Source organism: Lycorma delicatula, chromosome 2, assembly GCF_047948215.1.
Source record: "Lycorma delicatula isolate Av1 chromosome 2, ASM4794821v1, whole genome shotgun sequence".
Taxonomy (NCBI): Eukaryota; Metazoa; Arthropoda; class Insecta; order Hemiptera; family Fulgoridae; genus Lycorma; species Lycorma delicatula.
The window spans coordinates 197,641,514-197,657,939 of record NC_134456.1 but is presented as its reverse complement, the minus strand read 5'-3'; the positions used below and the strand labels follow the sequence as shown (position 1 = coordinate 197,657,939).

General features: G+C 28.7%; 1 protein-coding gene across 1 annotated transcript in view; it reads left to right on the top strand.

Moving 5' to 3' along the window:
- Positions 1-16,426, top strand: part of ncm (pre-mRNA-splicing factor nucampholin) — a 59,232-nt gene that overhangs the window by 32,175 nt on the left and 10,631 nt on the right. The window contains exons 7-10 of the mRNA XM_075356950.1: positions 3,044-3,273; positions 6,556-6,836; positions 8,501-8,602; positions 14,110-14,282. Coding sequence (XP_075213065.1) covers positions 3,044-3,273; positions 6,556-6,836; positions 8,501-8,602; positions 14,110-14,282 — 786 coding nt within the window. The remainder of the gene's footprint in view (positions 1-3,043; positions 3,274-6,555; positions 6,837-8,500; positions 8,603-14,109; positions 14,283-16,426) is intronic.

Sequence of the window (16,426 nt, the reverse complement as noted above, 5' to 3'; positions counted from 1 at the left end):
TGTCTGGAGGCTACAATATAATTCTCATGGCTGAAATGACTTCTGAACAAAAAGTTGGTTTTTCTAATTCCTACTTAAGGGTAAATGACACTGAATCACATTTTAGATATTGCCACAGCATACTGCAGAACATCTCTCATAATTCTGATTGGACAATATTATTGCTCTGTGTTTATGATTATTAAATCATTATTTTGTTCTTAAAGAATGTTTATGTTGAAAATTCCATTCTACTGAGCATGCTGATAGATTGCAAATTCAATCTAATGTTAGAGGTGATAGTTTAAATGTTGATCTTCTTTGGAAACTAAAGATATTTTGTTAATTCCTTTTATGCAGTAAAATTTTGTATTGTTATATTTTCTCTTGTTTAAATGTAGTTTGATTTTACTTACCACATTGAAATTAGTCACACATTGTCAGTGAGGTTAGATTCCATCTCACAATCAATGGCGTCTTAGATTTTTTAAGCAATCTTAAGACTTGTGACTACAGTCACCTTACACGTGCTATATATTGCATATTATGAAGATCATACAACGTATGAGGAAGGTTTTTTATAATCTCTTATGGAGGTACAGCAGAGGAGCATTACAACAAGAACATTGGCAGGAGCAACACCTTAATGTACTGTTTCAGCTAAAATTGTGTCAGTCATAATCTTGTGTAGTAAGTGAAATTATGCTAGTATTATAAACATTATGCTAGTATTATAAAAAAAAACAAAAACAGAATTTTATTACATGCAGAAGAAACTGAAAGCAGAGGAGGTTGCAAAAAGCAATTTACCATAATACAAGCAAATATTTACCAGCGATAGAAGTTTTGAGTATCAATTTCTTTTTTTGTAGAGCAACAAAGAGTTCTATAGGTTTATAAGAGGGTGTTTTCCTGATGTTGATGAAGTCATTAAACAGTTTTTGATTGAAGTACAGTTTTGCATTCTGTCATTCAGAAATAGAGTATTATGACTAAAGACATAATAATAATAGATTGCCAACAATCTCAATAGATTGCTAACATGGTTTTTATAAATCCATTTAATTGACACATCATAGACTGGTCATAAAAAGATTTAAATGCAAGAATTGCATTGCAGTTGCAGATCCTACTGGCAATTAATTATCACCGTCAGCTGTAGTCTTGGGATGTGTTAATAAACAAGCCATATAAGAAGTTTGTTCAGAAAGAAATATGAAGTGTGGTTATTTTTTGAAAATCTAACTTTTAGAAAAAATGTCATTGCCCATTTGCAGAATAGGACTCGGCTGCATGATAAAGATTTGTAGAAAAAAAATTCAGTTTTCATTTAAAACGTGTTATACATTTTTATGGTATGAAGTACACAGTAATAAGGCAGCAAAGTATCCTATTCCACTAGCACTAGTAGCAATAGTTCTGGACCAAAGCCATCAGATTGTGTAATTGTGTATTGAGAGTGATTCATTAACATGATTATTAAATAACAAAAATTGAAGAATAAATAAAAGTTTTATTAATTTTAAATGTGCAAGTGCAAAGATTGTGTGCATGTGAGTCTTATCTTTTATGGCTTTCTATTAAACATTTTTTCAGTATTTTTTAATTATCAGTTTTAGTTTTGATACTACCTTTTTGGTATAAAATCTGAAAACTGAAATTTTTTTTGATCACAATTATTTTCTTTACTTCATACAAGTAAGTAAGAATCGTACCATTATTTTGAGAAGGCAGGATGAATTTTTATGAGTGAGAATGGTGATGGTCCATTTGTAATCAGTTATCAAATGAATTTCCAGATATTTTGTGTTCAGTGGAACTGGGTTACAGAAAGTAGTGTCAGGTGGATAACAGTTGATAAATGGACTCAAGAAAAAAATTGTTGCTACTCAAACACTTTTGTTTGTATCAAACAGGGGAGATAAATTCTTGACTGCGCTGGGAGTTGAGATGAGACTTTGTTATTATACACTAATGCTGAAACAAAGCAGCAAGCAATGCAACAATAAATTCTTCATCTCCAAGATTCAAAAGTTTAAGCAAGAATGTTGAGACAGGAAGCCACTGTTTTTTGAAACACCTAAGGAGCATTGTGCTGATCTTGAAAGTACTATAGATACTGATAATATTGTGAAGCTCTTATAAAACTGACATGCTGTTCAGAGTAAAGGACATAGGAAGCTGTTCAGTGGGGCTTTTTCTATAAATTGTGCTTGCAGTGGGGCCTTTTTTGTTGCAGTGTGCTTGACTACACACTACAACAAAAAAAGTTTATGGATTAAAGTGACTGGAGGGGAAATGTACTTTACAGTCCTTCCTGACAGGTAAGATTAGAAGAAGTTTTTTCTTTTAAAACAATGCCTTGAATGCAGAGTTTTGAAAATAATGAACTCATTCACAAAAAAATAATGATTTAAATTTGGATGGGAAGATTTTTTCAAAGATGAAGTAATAAAACTTGTAGAGTGATTTGAAAACTAGTCAAACCAGCTGTTATATAAACCACTCAACTGAATGAAAAATACTTAATATTAATTTTATTATTTAATTAGGGCTTTATTTTTTTCTGAAAGTGAACTTATTTCAAATGATTGTAGTATTTTTATTTTCAGAAAATATTTGGATTATAGTTTTAAAAAGGAGGTAAAGCATATAATTTTGCCATCATTGTTTGATGCAATTTTTATTTATAAATTTGCTTGGAAAAATAAGTTTATTCTGTCAGTAAATAATTCTCTGATTCTCTAATATTACAAATTTTTTATTCATTTTGTAATTATGTATTAAGTTTAAATTAATTATTATTGTGTATTGCCAGTATTTTACTTATTGAGTAATATATCTTGCTACATTACTCTGTAATAACATTAGAGTTCAGCTTACAAAACTTCATACTTTTATTTATTTTATCTGTTTTGTTTTTCAAGTTAACTGTCACTTTCATGGACAAAAATGTGTTGTAAATAATGTAACATACTATAAAATTTATTTTTCTTCTTTTAATATTTTGACTTTAATTACTAAAATTAATTATTGTTTTATTTTAATATATTTTTTCTTGTAGATGGAGAAAAAAAGAAGGAAACCATTTTTGATAATACAGAAACAAATCTTGTTGCATTACGTAAAACAATTTACTTAACTATACATTCCAGTTTAGATTTTGAGGAATGTGCTCATAAACTTCTAAGGATGGAGTTAAAACCTGGTCAAGAAATAGAAATGTGTCATATGTTTTTAGATTGTTGTGCTGAACAGCGTACCTATGAAAAGTTTTTTGGTTTATTAGCTCAGGTTTGTATAGAATCTGTAAATTTAAGTCTCTATAACTATAGTAAGTCAATGATTTATTTTAAGATTAGTGAGTTTTGAAGTAACCAGATTTGCATTTTACAGAATAGCATTAGTTTGTCTTAAGGAGTTAATTAATCTCTCAGTAATTATCCCTTTCAGTACCATTCATTAACTCCTTTTTTTTTGTTGTACAAATTTAATGAACTTTCAAAATAGAAAAGGGACGACTCCCTAAAATTAAATGTTTTCTATGCAGTAGCCTAACAGTAAGTTTATAGGTCATTCTTTTTCGCTGAAGCAAATGTAGTAGGAGTTGCTTTACTTGGATATGCTGCATTCATGGCTCTTTCCTCAATTGCAAGGTGGACCAGAGAACTACTTGGAAACAAGATGGTGGGCCTTCTCATTGGCATAACTCTACAGGATTGGTTGAATGATGTTTTCTCCAATCGCTGGATTATTTTCAGCATTGACTTGATGACAGAGGTTGATGTGGTGACCTCCAAGGTTACCCAATCTAACCCCATGTAATGCTTTCCTTTAGGGTTTTATTCAGGATCTTGTGTAAGTGACTCCTCTACCTACTGAACTACCTGATTTGAAGCACAGGATTGAAGCAGTTGCTGCTCCCAGACATGCTGGTTAAAATATGTGATGAACTCTCCTATTGGTTAAATGTGTGCCGCGTGACAAAAGTTCTTCTTGAAGGAAGAACTATAATGTTTATTCTCATCTTATTTGTGATTCATTACTATAAGTAAAGTTAAAAGATATTAAATAGCTTTGTGTAACCCCTTTATAATTTTTTGTACACTGTGTATTCAAATAAGATTTCCATTCCAAGACAAGGAAATCTCAATCTCTTAGAACCTTTATTGATGATGCTTCTAAAATTAGGTCATTTATTTAAATAAATTTAAAACAGTTCAGGAAGTTTTATTTAATTGAAATTTATTGCTATTGCTTTATTATGTTTGGGAATTAAAAGTTCTGATTATCCAATCACTTAGATGACTCATTGTAAGCTCAGTTTGATTGTGTTAAAGGAATTAACTATTTTGTTTGAGAAAAGGGTATAATGTCATCAGCACATATTCTTTTTATATTCAGGATGGGTATCAGAATTTTTATTTATTGAAATTAGAAAAAAATTCCTGTTTTAGAACTGAGGGGCATTGCATTTCACCTTTAGCAAGTTGGGATGTATATTGTGTATATCATAACATTGCTTTCTGTTTGTAAGATAAAAATGAACCAGCTTTCACATATACCTATAACTGTTCAATTTCAAGTTTTTGTAATATCTGATGATTAATTTCGAATGATTTGGTTAAATCAGTAGAAATGCCCACTGATAGATCTTTATTATTTATTGTCAGAAGATTTTAATTTGTCAATTAGTGATGGGCATTATTAAATTAACTTTGTGCATTTTATCCAGCATCTTATGAAAGCTGGACTGATTCTACTTAATTTAAGGGATACTTGCTTATTATTATTTACATCAAACTTAACAATTTTATTATTATTTTTTCTTATAAACAAGCATTATGTTTACAATCTTAAATTAAGAGAAAGTAAGGAAATTTTATAAGTATCAGATAATGGTGACACCATCAAATCTCTTTCATTGTTTTTTTAATAACATTCTAGGTAGTTTTTTCACACCAGTTTTTTGTATTTTCCGCTGCACTTTTTTTGTATTTAAGATATTTAAGCTGTTTTGTAAACTTCATCTTCAGAAATAGATGACAACAAAAAGATGTTTGGTATTCATTAATTTTTACTATTAGAGACTTTATGGATTCACATGAAGATTTATTCTGTTATAAGTAATAAATTGATTATTAAATTATTATTAGCTCCTTATAAATAAGAAATAAAAATTTGGTAATGACAATCTTATATAATTATTACAGTTCTATTTCTATCATAACTATAACTACCGTTTACTTTTACTTCTATTTCTAGATTATTTAATTTCTTTTTTGAATTGCATTTTTTTGCATTGGTAACTGCTTTTTTAAGTATGTTATAGTACTTTTTATAATTTTTAAATAAAGTATCACTATTACCATGTATTTTGCCATTTTGTACTGTTTATTTTCATATGAGATCAGTAGATGAAACTCTTAGATGAAGTGTAACAAAATCTTTTTAATTTATTAAGTGGTATGTTTTAAAGGTAAAACAGTAATAGAATAATATTATGTAATGCATTTAGAAATGTTTTACTATTGTTATACTGTATATAGTTTTCCAACAGATATTATTTCCAGATTTTTCATAAACAAATATTAGAAACTAGATATTGCTATCATTAACTTTATTAATTAATTTAATGGCTTGTTGTTTACCAATTTCATTTAATAATATTTTCTTAAAAGAAAGAAAAAGATTCATATCTTTAACAGCGAAATTCTCAAAATTAATTTTACTTATAATCTTAAATTAAGATTGTCACTTGTAATACAAGTTTGTTCATTAATTATTAGATCAAGGCTTGATATTTATATATGGAACCTGCTTCTGTCTAATAATTCTATATTAACTTATTTACTAAATCACATTGCTATGTTAGTCCTAGTTATTTCCAAATTTAAGTGTTTTGAAAAAATAATTTTCTTTTATAAGAAAATTTTTATTAAGAACTAACTAATAATTGGTAGACAATTTCAGCGGAGACATTATTAAATCAATTTTATTTCTAAATACAGAAATATCCTCATACAAAAATCTACAAACTTGCACAAACAGTATTAGGATCTGAGATTTCAGTCACATAAAATTTTATATTCACTTCAGAATCAGTATCCTCCTAATTACAATATTTGTAAATTCAATATGATGTTTTAATAAGAGTGCCGTATCCTCACTTCTTATTTAATTTTATATAAAATATTCTAGCTAACTTATTGTCAAAGATTCTACAGTAATTGGTTTCATCCTAATTCAACCAGTCTTCTATCAGGTATAAAACATAAGCAGTTTAGAAAGTTATTTTAGTTAATAACCTTTATTGATTCTTATTTTTCTGTCAGTATACATTTACTTTTTTTTACTGTTGTAATTTTTTTTTTTATATTATACATATCATTTCAGTTTACTTTTCTTTAGTTTGCTCATTATGATACATGATTGCATTTCTGGTAATTTTTTAGATGATAATGTTATTAGAATTAAGCTGTTTATAATTAATCATTAATTTTTTAATATTACCTTTATTTTATTTACTATATAATTCACACATGTGATTTTTGTATTTAATATTTTTTTTTACAGAGGTTTTGTCAGATAAATAAAATGTATGTGGGACCTTTTGAGCAGATCTTTAAGGACAGCTATTCTACAATACATCGTGTTGAAACAAACAAATTAAGGAATGTTGCCAAATTATTTGCTCACTTGTTGTATACAGATGCCATCTCATGGGAAGTTCTTTCAACAATTAGGTTGAACGAGGATGATACAACTAGTTCTAGCAGAATATTTATAAAAATTCTCTTCCAGGAATTATCAGAGTACATGGGATTGGCTAAACTAAATCAACGTGTTAAAGATCCGTAAGTGTACATTTAGATTTCATATCTGGAAAATTAAATTTTACTCATCTTTTTTAAATGTTCATAGATTTGGATTATTGTTGTATGTACCTGGAGAGACAAGAATAAAAAAATAACAGAGTTGAAAGGGCGCACAAACTATATATAATTGATGAACTTTGTCAATTCAACACAGTTCTCTGGCAGAACATCTGCCTGTGGTGTCATTGTTGGTTGATTGTTTTTATTAATGTCCTTTCCCAATATCTGTGAGGAAGTTTAGTGATTTTTATCATACTGATAATATTAGAAAGAATGTGTAAAATTTTGATTTCTTGTAGAGAATCAGCTTCTGAAACATTAATGCTTAAAGGTTTTAATAAGATACAACTACATGAATACTATTGTTTCAAACAATAAAATCAAATGTTACTTGAAGATCAACCAAACTCTGGCTATTCTTCAGTCAGTTGAAATAATGAAAACTTGAAAAAAGATTTGTTCAGTAGTCAATAAAGATTTTCAATGATATGTTAAATTTTTTGTGTGATTTTGAGATGACTGGTGTGTCTTATGATTCACGTTGACAAATGTTAAAAGAAGTCTTGCAAATTGTTATTTTTTCTCTAAAATTTGTTCCTTGTTAGGGGTATAAAAACAAATTTGTTTGAATATTTGTTATGATTTGTGGGATCAAGTCAAAAGGGAACTGGAATTCTTTATGAAGTATGACCTGGAAACAAAGTAAGCATGTGTGAAAATACAGATTTGATTTCATTCTTCCTTATTTCAAACCATGTGACTTTTCTGTTCATGTATATTGAATACCAGATGAAAGGGAAGTGGTTTTTTGAGGAAAATGAAAAAGAAACACTGATCTTAAAACTATATTACTGAAATTTTTAGAAATGATTCCTCCAATGATGAAAAGCACTGGGGAAAGTTCATAGAGTTAAAAGAACAGTATTATGAAGAAGATCATAGTAGTTTAGTAGAATCTAATAAACCATTTCTAAGTAAATCAGTTATTTTTGGATTTACCTTACATATAAGCACTAAATTTTGGTTAGAAGTATTCTGTATTGCTGAAGTAAAGATATTTTACTTAAAAATCAATTAAATATGAATTTGAGATAATGCCATATGTGTTCTATTCCAATCACACCCAGTAGAATTTTAACTATATAACATTTTTAAGGCTACTTACACAATTTTTGCCTCACTTACAATAGTTATTTTGTCAGCTTAAAGAAGACTACTATTTTGTATTTTATGTAAAAATTGGATGTTTATTAAATGTTTAAATTATAATTTGTGAGACTAAATAATTCATATATATATATATATATATATATATATATGAATTACTAATTCATATATAATTCACACATAATTCATATAATTAATTATCACATAATTCATATATACAATTCACACATTATATTCTGTATGCAATACTTCTTATCGGATAGGGAACAGGATTTTAAAAATTTAATAGCGATCAGGTGCATATTACTATTTTAGTTGCCGTATTGTAGTGCATATTGTTTTTTGCCATGATGATATAATCTACAATTAACCTTCAATTTTTACACAGGAACCTTTGTGATTGAATTTGCATTATCTTGTATTTGCTTTTTAAGACATTAGGTTGATGTGTTTAATAGCATGATTTTTCTTTTTAGAACTCTTCAGACTGCATTGGAAGGCCTGTTTCCACGAGATAACCCAAAAAATACACGTTTTGCAATTAACTTCTTTACATCTATTGGTTTAGGAGGTCTAACGTAAGTAATATCTGTAATTTGAATGCTACTTTAATGAATATTGCTGTTGTTTTTAAGTATTTTGTTTACAATAAAGTTATCTGTTTTGCCAGTACCAGTTTCTCAACACGCATTATTTAAAAAAAAGTGTTGTTTACTTTTTATTTTACAATAAAAAAATGACTAATAGTATAGTTTAAGTAATAGCTGGTTAATGTGTGATAACTAGCTTTTTTTCTAAATTGCCACTAACAAGGGCAGGCGATCAGCTTACATTGGAGTTTATTGATGCCCTTTTGCAGGCTGGTAGGAGAATGGGGGTCCCTCCTTTAAATCCAGAATAACAGTTTGCAACTTGGTCACAGTTCCAAGTAAATTTCATTTAAAGATTTTCAAGCAGTTTAAGTAGCTTATTTGTATATCTACAATCACAACAGTGGCATCAGCCAAGTGACAAGTGTTCCAGTCTTGTAATCAAGAGGTGTCAGGTGTCAGGCATCTTCATGTAGATTTTTAAAAAATTTTTATTCTTTCTTACATATACACTAATGCAGATGAATTTTTTATGATAGTATTTATAATAATAATAATTATAAGAATCAAGGAAAAACTATGTTAATAAATGTTTGCTGATTATTTTTGAATTTGAATACAACATTTATTAACCTAAAAATCTTTATGAACATGTGGGAATGTACGAAAATCTGCTTTCACATTTTTACTTTTTGTATATCTGTTTGTTGACATTTAATCTCTTTACCTGGACATTCTTTATCTTGCTGGGTCCCTACTCGAGCTGGTAACTCTCTGTTTGTTGATGTTTGGCTTATTCTTTTCTAGCATCTGCAGCCTGTTGAACACAAACAATTTCCTACCTGCTTTTGACGATAATTTTGATTCCAATCTTTATAAATTGCTAACATGACGATGGAGATAATGCTAGCTTGCAAGTGCTGCAGAATGTAATTTTTCATGTAATCAGGAAGAAGTAATGAATGAAAACATTGAAGTGGAATCAACTTTTAGAAACTAAAGCGGTTGAATGTCAAAATCGCTAAATTCTGAATTTCCTGTGTTGCCACTTTCTCTACCACTATCATCTTCTAAAGAAATTTTAATTAATTCTGTAGTGTTGTCAGTTATATGCTCCTGTTTAATATATTCATCTTTTTTTTGTCCATTTTGCAATAAGGTTTCCAGTGTGATGTGTCCATTTTAGTAAATTTTATATTCAGCATTCCATTGAACATCGTTAAAGTCAAAAGTACATTGTTGCTTCCAACGTAACATTTTACTTCCAACCAAACCATTCAATAGAGTTTAAGTCTGGTGTTACATGGGGTAGTCACAGCACCTGTTGTCCGTTTTTCTTGGGAATTTCAAACATAAATACTTGGTATTTTCCTTTGTTCCTTTTAATTATCTTGTATAGTTGAGTTTTCAACATAGTAGGTGAGAATGAAATGCAATAATTACATAACCAGTTCTGCATTTCTTGTTTTCTTGTGTTGGATGTGGGTAATTCTTCTTGCAATGTTTTGTAATAAGATGCATTGTGTAAAAGTATTACGGAACTTTTGGGAAGATTTTACATTAACTTTTCTTCAGCCCATTTCAAGTGATTATTTGCATTCACAGAGTCATAGTACTCACCAGTTGTTGCACTTACTTTCCAGGTTAATAATTTGTTTGGAATAAATCCTATTTCACTCCAATCATATATAATAATCAATCTACTGCTTTTAGAAATTGCAGTTAGAAGTCCTCCTGCTGAAGCATTCCTCCATGTTTTTGTTGAGATATGACTTGATAAAATATACATTACTTTAAGGTGTACAATCAGCCTGTTTTCAGTTTGGAATATTTTGATCACGTTTACATACATACCCGTAATCCTAATGTCATGATGTCCAGTAACAAGTTTCCTATTGTTTTCAGATTTTTCCCATTTAAAACCCATTTGTTGTATACTCTTCTTAGGCTTCTTTTATTTCCTGAGAATCCTATTGAATCTTTCAGATGTTCCAGTGATTTTTAAATGGTGGGCCACTTTTTTCTTTGAGATGAAATTCATTTACAATCCTTCTCACTGTGTACATATCAAAATCATCTAGGCCTGTTGCTGGTTTGTTGTGGATTTTATATTTTCTAGTGTACTGAAAGAAGTAGAAGCTCTGATGAGTTTTCTTGTAATTTTTTTTAATAATTCCTTTTTTTTTGTTTCTTTACTCTTTGATCTTGCAGTTATGATATTTTACATGCAGCTGCTGTTCTTTCTTCACACTTTTGATGCTTGTCGTCATTTCCCGACTTTCCAACTTTATTTACTTCTTTCATGAATTTGTTGTACACATTGTTGATTAACTCCCAAGCTTGCAGATCAAATAAAGATTTAACCTATACTATATACACGCTATTAGAAAACAAGAAAAAAATGCTGCACTGGCAGCAAAATGCACTCGGAGATAATAAAAATGAGTGAATGTTATTATTACCCAAAGCTTTCAACTTTAATGTATTCTATAAATAGAATGAATGTAATACATAATTTATTTTGAATATGATGCTTACTATCAATGTATGTCTTACTGTTAGTCAGCTAATTGGAATGATTCATTTATTATAATAACTCATTCTTACAAAATTGTTTCATTTAAAAGGAAGTATTGACTTTACATTTAACAATTTTAACAACATATGCATCATTTTTAATTTTTAATCGCTGGGCCATAAATTATCATAGTTTTAGATTTAGAAATACCTGTAACATTTTCAAACAATAATTACAAGTGAGATAATTCAGGATAATTTTATTTTAATTGAAATTAATATTAAATTATACTTAACATCGATTTTGGATCAAATTTCTTTGTAAAATAAGATTTACTTTTAATGTAAATTGATTGAGATTGAGATTGAAACATGAACAGATTTAATTTTCTGTTTTGTAAACACCTATATCAGAAATGTTTGTAGAATCTTTGATATATACTATATTAGTTGCTCTACTCTACAAGCTTCAGATTTCATGCTCCTTACTATACCTTGGAACACTCCCAATTATGTGATCCATTTAGAAACTGAGAGGGAGCTGCTGTTTTATTATGTTTTCCAGCTTCATTATATATTTATATTAAAGGTATTAAAACTCAGGCAAGATGCCTGCTGCATATATTGCCTGTTAAATTAATTGAGAATGAGTTAGGGTAGTATAATGAATCGTGTAATATTATAGAAGAACAACTTGACAGCTTTTTTGACAGTATGAGAAAAGATTCCTGGGACAATGTAGGGAATGGGTGTAGAGAATACAGTTTAATTCAGTGTATAGCCATTTAACATGGGATTTAAATTATTTTAAGGGCAATTTTGAATTTATTAGAAATGATATCGGTTGCTTTTAGATCTTGATGTGTGTTGTGGCATTTTGATTTTAGCTTGGGCAAGGAAGGAGTGCAAAACATTTGCATACATTTTTTAATAAAATCAAAGAAGAAAATATGAAGGATTTTATTAGAAAATCTCTAGTAATTAATGAGATAAGGTTGGTTAAACTTGGTGCCACCACATTAGGAATTCAACAGGTCATTGAATTATTAAATGGTAGACTTAAGGGCATTGATAGAATTTGTTAGTTCAGCATGGACATATAGAAACTTTTTAATTAGGGAATATAATATATAAGATAAAAATGTGTGTGCTGAACATTTGTGTATGTATTTAGGTGTTTGTGTTAAGGGCGTTTGTTTTTTGTATTTTGGGTAGCTGAGATCCATTGCAAGGCAAAGGGAAATTTTAATTAGTTTATTTATTTTGTATAATTTTTATGCATCAATTATGTTTTTTACTTATTTATTACAAATTGTTTTTATCTAGATAAGGGTAAGAATATAAGTTAATTATTAATCATTTTCATTAAATGAAGGATAATGCTGACCTGTTTTGTTATTTATATGTTCTAATAGTGGTATTTTTGTAATTATATTCTATTCTGACAAGCTTTAGTCTGTAATTTTGATTATCTTAATCTTTTATTTTTATTTTTGTTATATATTATGGTTTTTTCTTTTTTGTTTTATGAATTATTACGAATAGAGAGCCAATAGTTTATTTATTTATTTTGATCTCAACTTGGGAAACAACTGGTGATAGTCATGTCTATAAAATTTTGTTAGTTTCTTTTGTTACTTTTATTCTATGTATTATAATTTAAGAAAATAAATTTTATTATTTTATTATATTTGTGTCAGTATTTAGACTTTTATTCAGTTTCTTATTGCAATTAAAAGGACGTTTTTTAGATTGTTAAAAAAAATGTTGTGTTACTGATTAAGATCTATTACTATACTTAGACTTGTATTTATGCAGTTTGTATTTTGCTTATATAAATATCTTGTTTTATATGCAACATTGGCTTTTTGTATTTTTTTTTATATATTATAACCTGCCTGGTTGTTTGCATTTAAAATTAATGCTTTTCCTTGCATAAAAAAATTTTGGATTGTTGTATTGTAGTTGAAACATTTTATACTATGATTGTTTACTTAGTTTCTTAGCAGCAACATATTACGTGTAGAAATTCAATCTTGTGTGGTTTAAATGAGTTTGGGTAGAAAGATTAATGACCTATCTCAAGAATTAAAATAAGTGTTTCCAAAATGAAAGAGCTGTTGTGTTTTTTATATTTAAATTCTGAGTTAATTAAAAATTTTTTGATATTTCAGATTTTAATTGTTCTATAAATAGTTTGTAAAAAAAGTGTTTTTTGGGTTCATTTATCAAACTTTAAACCCAAGTAAAAGATTCATTTATGCATATTCATAAACAAATCTATAATGATAAATCATGACAAAAGATCAAGTCATCTCTCATTTTCTCATTGTTAGTAAATTTATTACCAAAGTTTTTTGAGAATCCAAATTTTAGAGTTGAAGGAGATGTAAATCTGTTAGGTGGTAAAAATTTGAATAGTAGCTTCAAATGTATTGTTGGATTGATTTTTGTTGCATTATTGGATTTTTAAGAAATAATAAAGTTTTGTTAACAAAACGATTCATAACATTTTCTAATCAAAGAATTGTATACTCCACTCAAGACAAAAATTTATTGGATATTATTTTGTGCTCTATCAACTAGCATTGTTTTCAGCATTTGTAATCACCGAATCATATGTACATTTTAAAAGTTGATGTCTCATTTTCAAGTCTGCATTTGATTAGTTATTTTCTTCTTGGTAGAAAATTTCTTTTTGGACATCATTCTAGTCTTTTCAGTATGTCTGTTATATCCATTCTATGTAATTTTGCTACTTGAGCAACAGAATTTTTCAACCTCTTCCACATTATGCTCCTCATTGTAATTTCATCATACCAGTTTTGTTAATTTTTATCATCTGATGTACTGTTTTTATCTTTTCCTGAACTGTTTTTAGTTTCTGACCAGCAAACATTTCATTGCCAAAAAATAATATTCATGCTTTACTCCCAATTTTTTATATAGTTTGATAAAATTATGTTTTTTTTTTTTAGAGATGAACTGAGAGAGCATCTGAAAACACAACCAAAACAAAGTTCTACTGTGCCACAGTTGGTTGAAGCACTTTCAAGTTCATCAGATTCTTCTTCAACAACATCATCGTCAACGTCATCATCATCATCGTCAGAATCATCATCTTCTGAAGAGTCATCTGAAGATTCTTCTGGTAAATTTATTTTTCTTTAACCTAAACTTAGTGGTTAAAATGATAGGAAATGAATATAATACACAAGTATATTATTTTGTATGAATAAAATTTATAACTGGAATACTTACTTGCATTTAATGTGGTTGATGTTCATACTACACTTTGTCCATTAACTACACTTAGTATGTGTATGTTTTGCTGCAGGAGAGTTAAATTTTTTTGGAATTATATAATAATGTATATTATATTTACACATATTTTCTTTTTTCTGCATTTTCCTTTTTTTCTCATTAGTGCTGAAAAATCATAAATCTTATAAGTTTTAGTTTCACTGCACATATCTTGTTTACAAAGAATAAGCTGTGTTAAACAGTTATTGAAATGAATTGAAAAACAGAAAATGTTTTCATATGAATGTTCTTTGAGCATTGCACATCTTTTACTTAAAAGAAATATGTGAAAATTAGGAATTGCCATGTATGAAAATATGATTCAGTTATTTTATTATTAATGCTTAAATATTTTTTCTGTTCCAGTATGTATTTTTTTGCTTTAAGAAATAATTATTTACATTTTTGTGTAACTCAGTATTTAGTTGAATTAATTTTTTACTTGTTAAATTTTTTACAAATAACTAACTTACTTAACTTCTTATTTTCTGTAAAATTAATAATAAAATTTACCAAAATGCTGACATAAAATAGAGATTTTGGAACCTGAAATGTAATTATAAATAAGAGGTTGACTCGCATACCAAGGTATAAGTAAAAAAATTATCTAATTTTCCTAGATTACTGTAAAAGTTATTAATACTTTAATAGCGAACTTTAAAAACATGAGAAAGAATGAATAGTTTATTAATATATTTTCATGTTAATTAATTATTATTCTGGTAAATAAGTAATAAATAATTATCATAAATATGTATTATTGCTTTTACATCTTAATGGTGTAAAAAGTTATTATTTTTCTCAATTAAGGGCAAGTCCTTTTCAGAAGTACCAAATGCAGATATAAACATGTTTATATCTGCAAATTGTAGTGTTCAACTTTCATTCAGATATGTTTGAAAATTTTCTGTTCTATTATTTCTTATATGCACACTTAATATTATTACTATTATTATATACAGAGTGATTCAAAGAAACGGGAAATTTAAAAACTTAAATAACGTTAATGAAAAATTTTTTTTAGAAAATGAATTTTATTTCATGTAATTGTACAAATGTTGCCATTTTAGGATACATACATTTTAGTTTATTTTTTAAAGATGACATCTTGCAGGTGACCTCCTCTTCTACGTAAACACTCACGAAGTCTCTTCGTTAAATTGTTCATGGTTTGACGTAACATCTCAACTGGAATTTCCGCAATTGTTTCTCGGATCTTTGCCTTCAGTTCTTCTGTTGTAGCAGGTCTACTGTGGAACACTTTGTTTTTAAGGTGACCCCACAAAAAGTAATCGCAAGCTGAAAGATCAGGCGATCTGGGAGGCCATCTAATGTCACCATTTCGTGAAATGACACGTTGTCCAAACAATCGGCGTACTGCTGCCATCGATATTCATGCAGTATGTAACGTTGCTTCGTCTTGTTGAAACCAGGCTATGTTAAGAATTGGTGGAAATCTCTTTTGTTGTTCCACAACAAAGATTTCAAGCATGGTTACGTAATGAGCCGACGTCACTGTAATCGCAAGACCGTTGTCATCCTCAAAAAAATAAGGGCCTATAACACCGTAAGATGACATAGCACACCACACAGTCACTTTCTGGCTGTGAAACGGACGCTGGTGTAGCTGCGTAGGATTTTCTTGTGCCCAGTATCTGAAATTTTGCTTGTTAACAAATCCACTGAGGTGAAAATGCGCTTCGTCTGACATCCACAGTTCGTGAACAAACTCTTCGTTATCATTTATCTTCTGAAGCATTACATTACAGAATTGTGCTCGCACAACTGCATCGTTCGGTTTCAGTTCCTGGACGATCTGCAACTTGTATGGATGGTATTGCAAGTCCTTCACTAACATTATTCGAACACTTGAACTATGCAATTGTAAAGATGCTGAGCGACGACATATTGACCGATGTAGACTTCGTGTGACAGCATCTTGTAAAGCTTGAACATTCTGTGGTGTACAGACGGTTCGCTCACGGCCTGGAG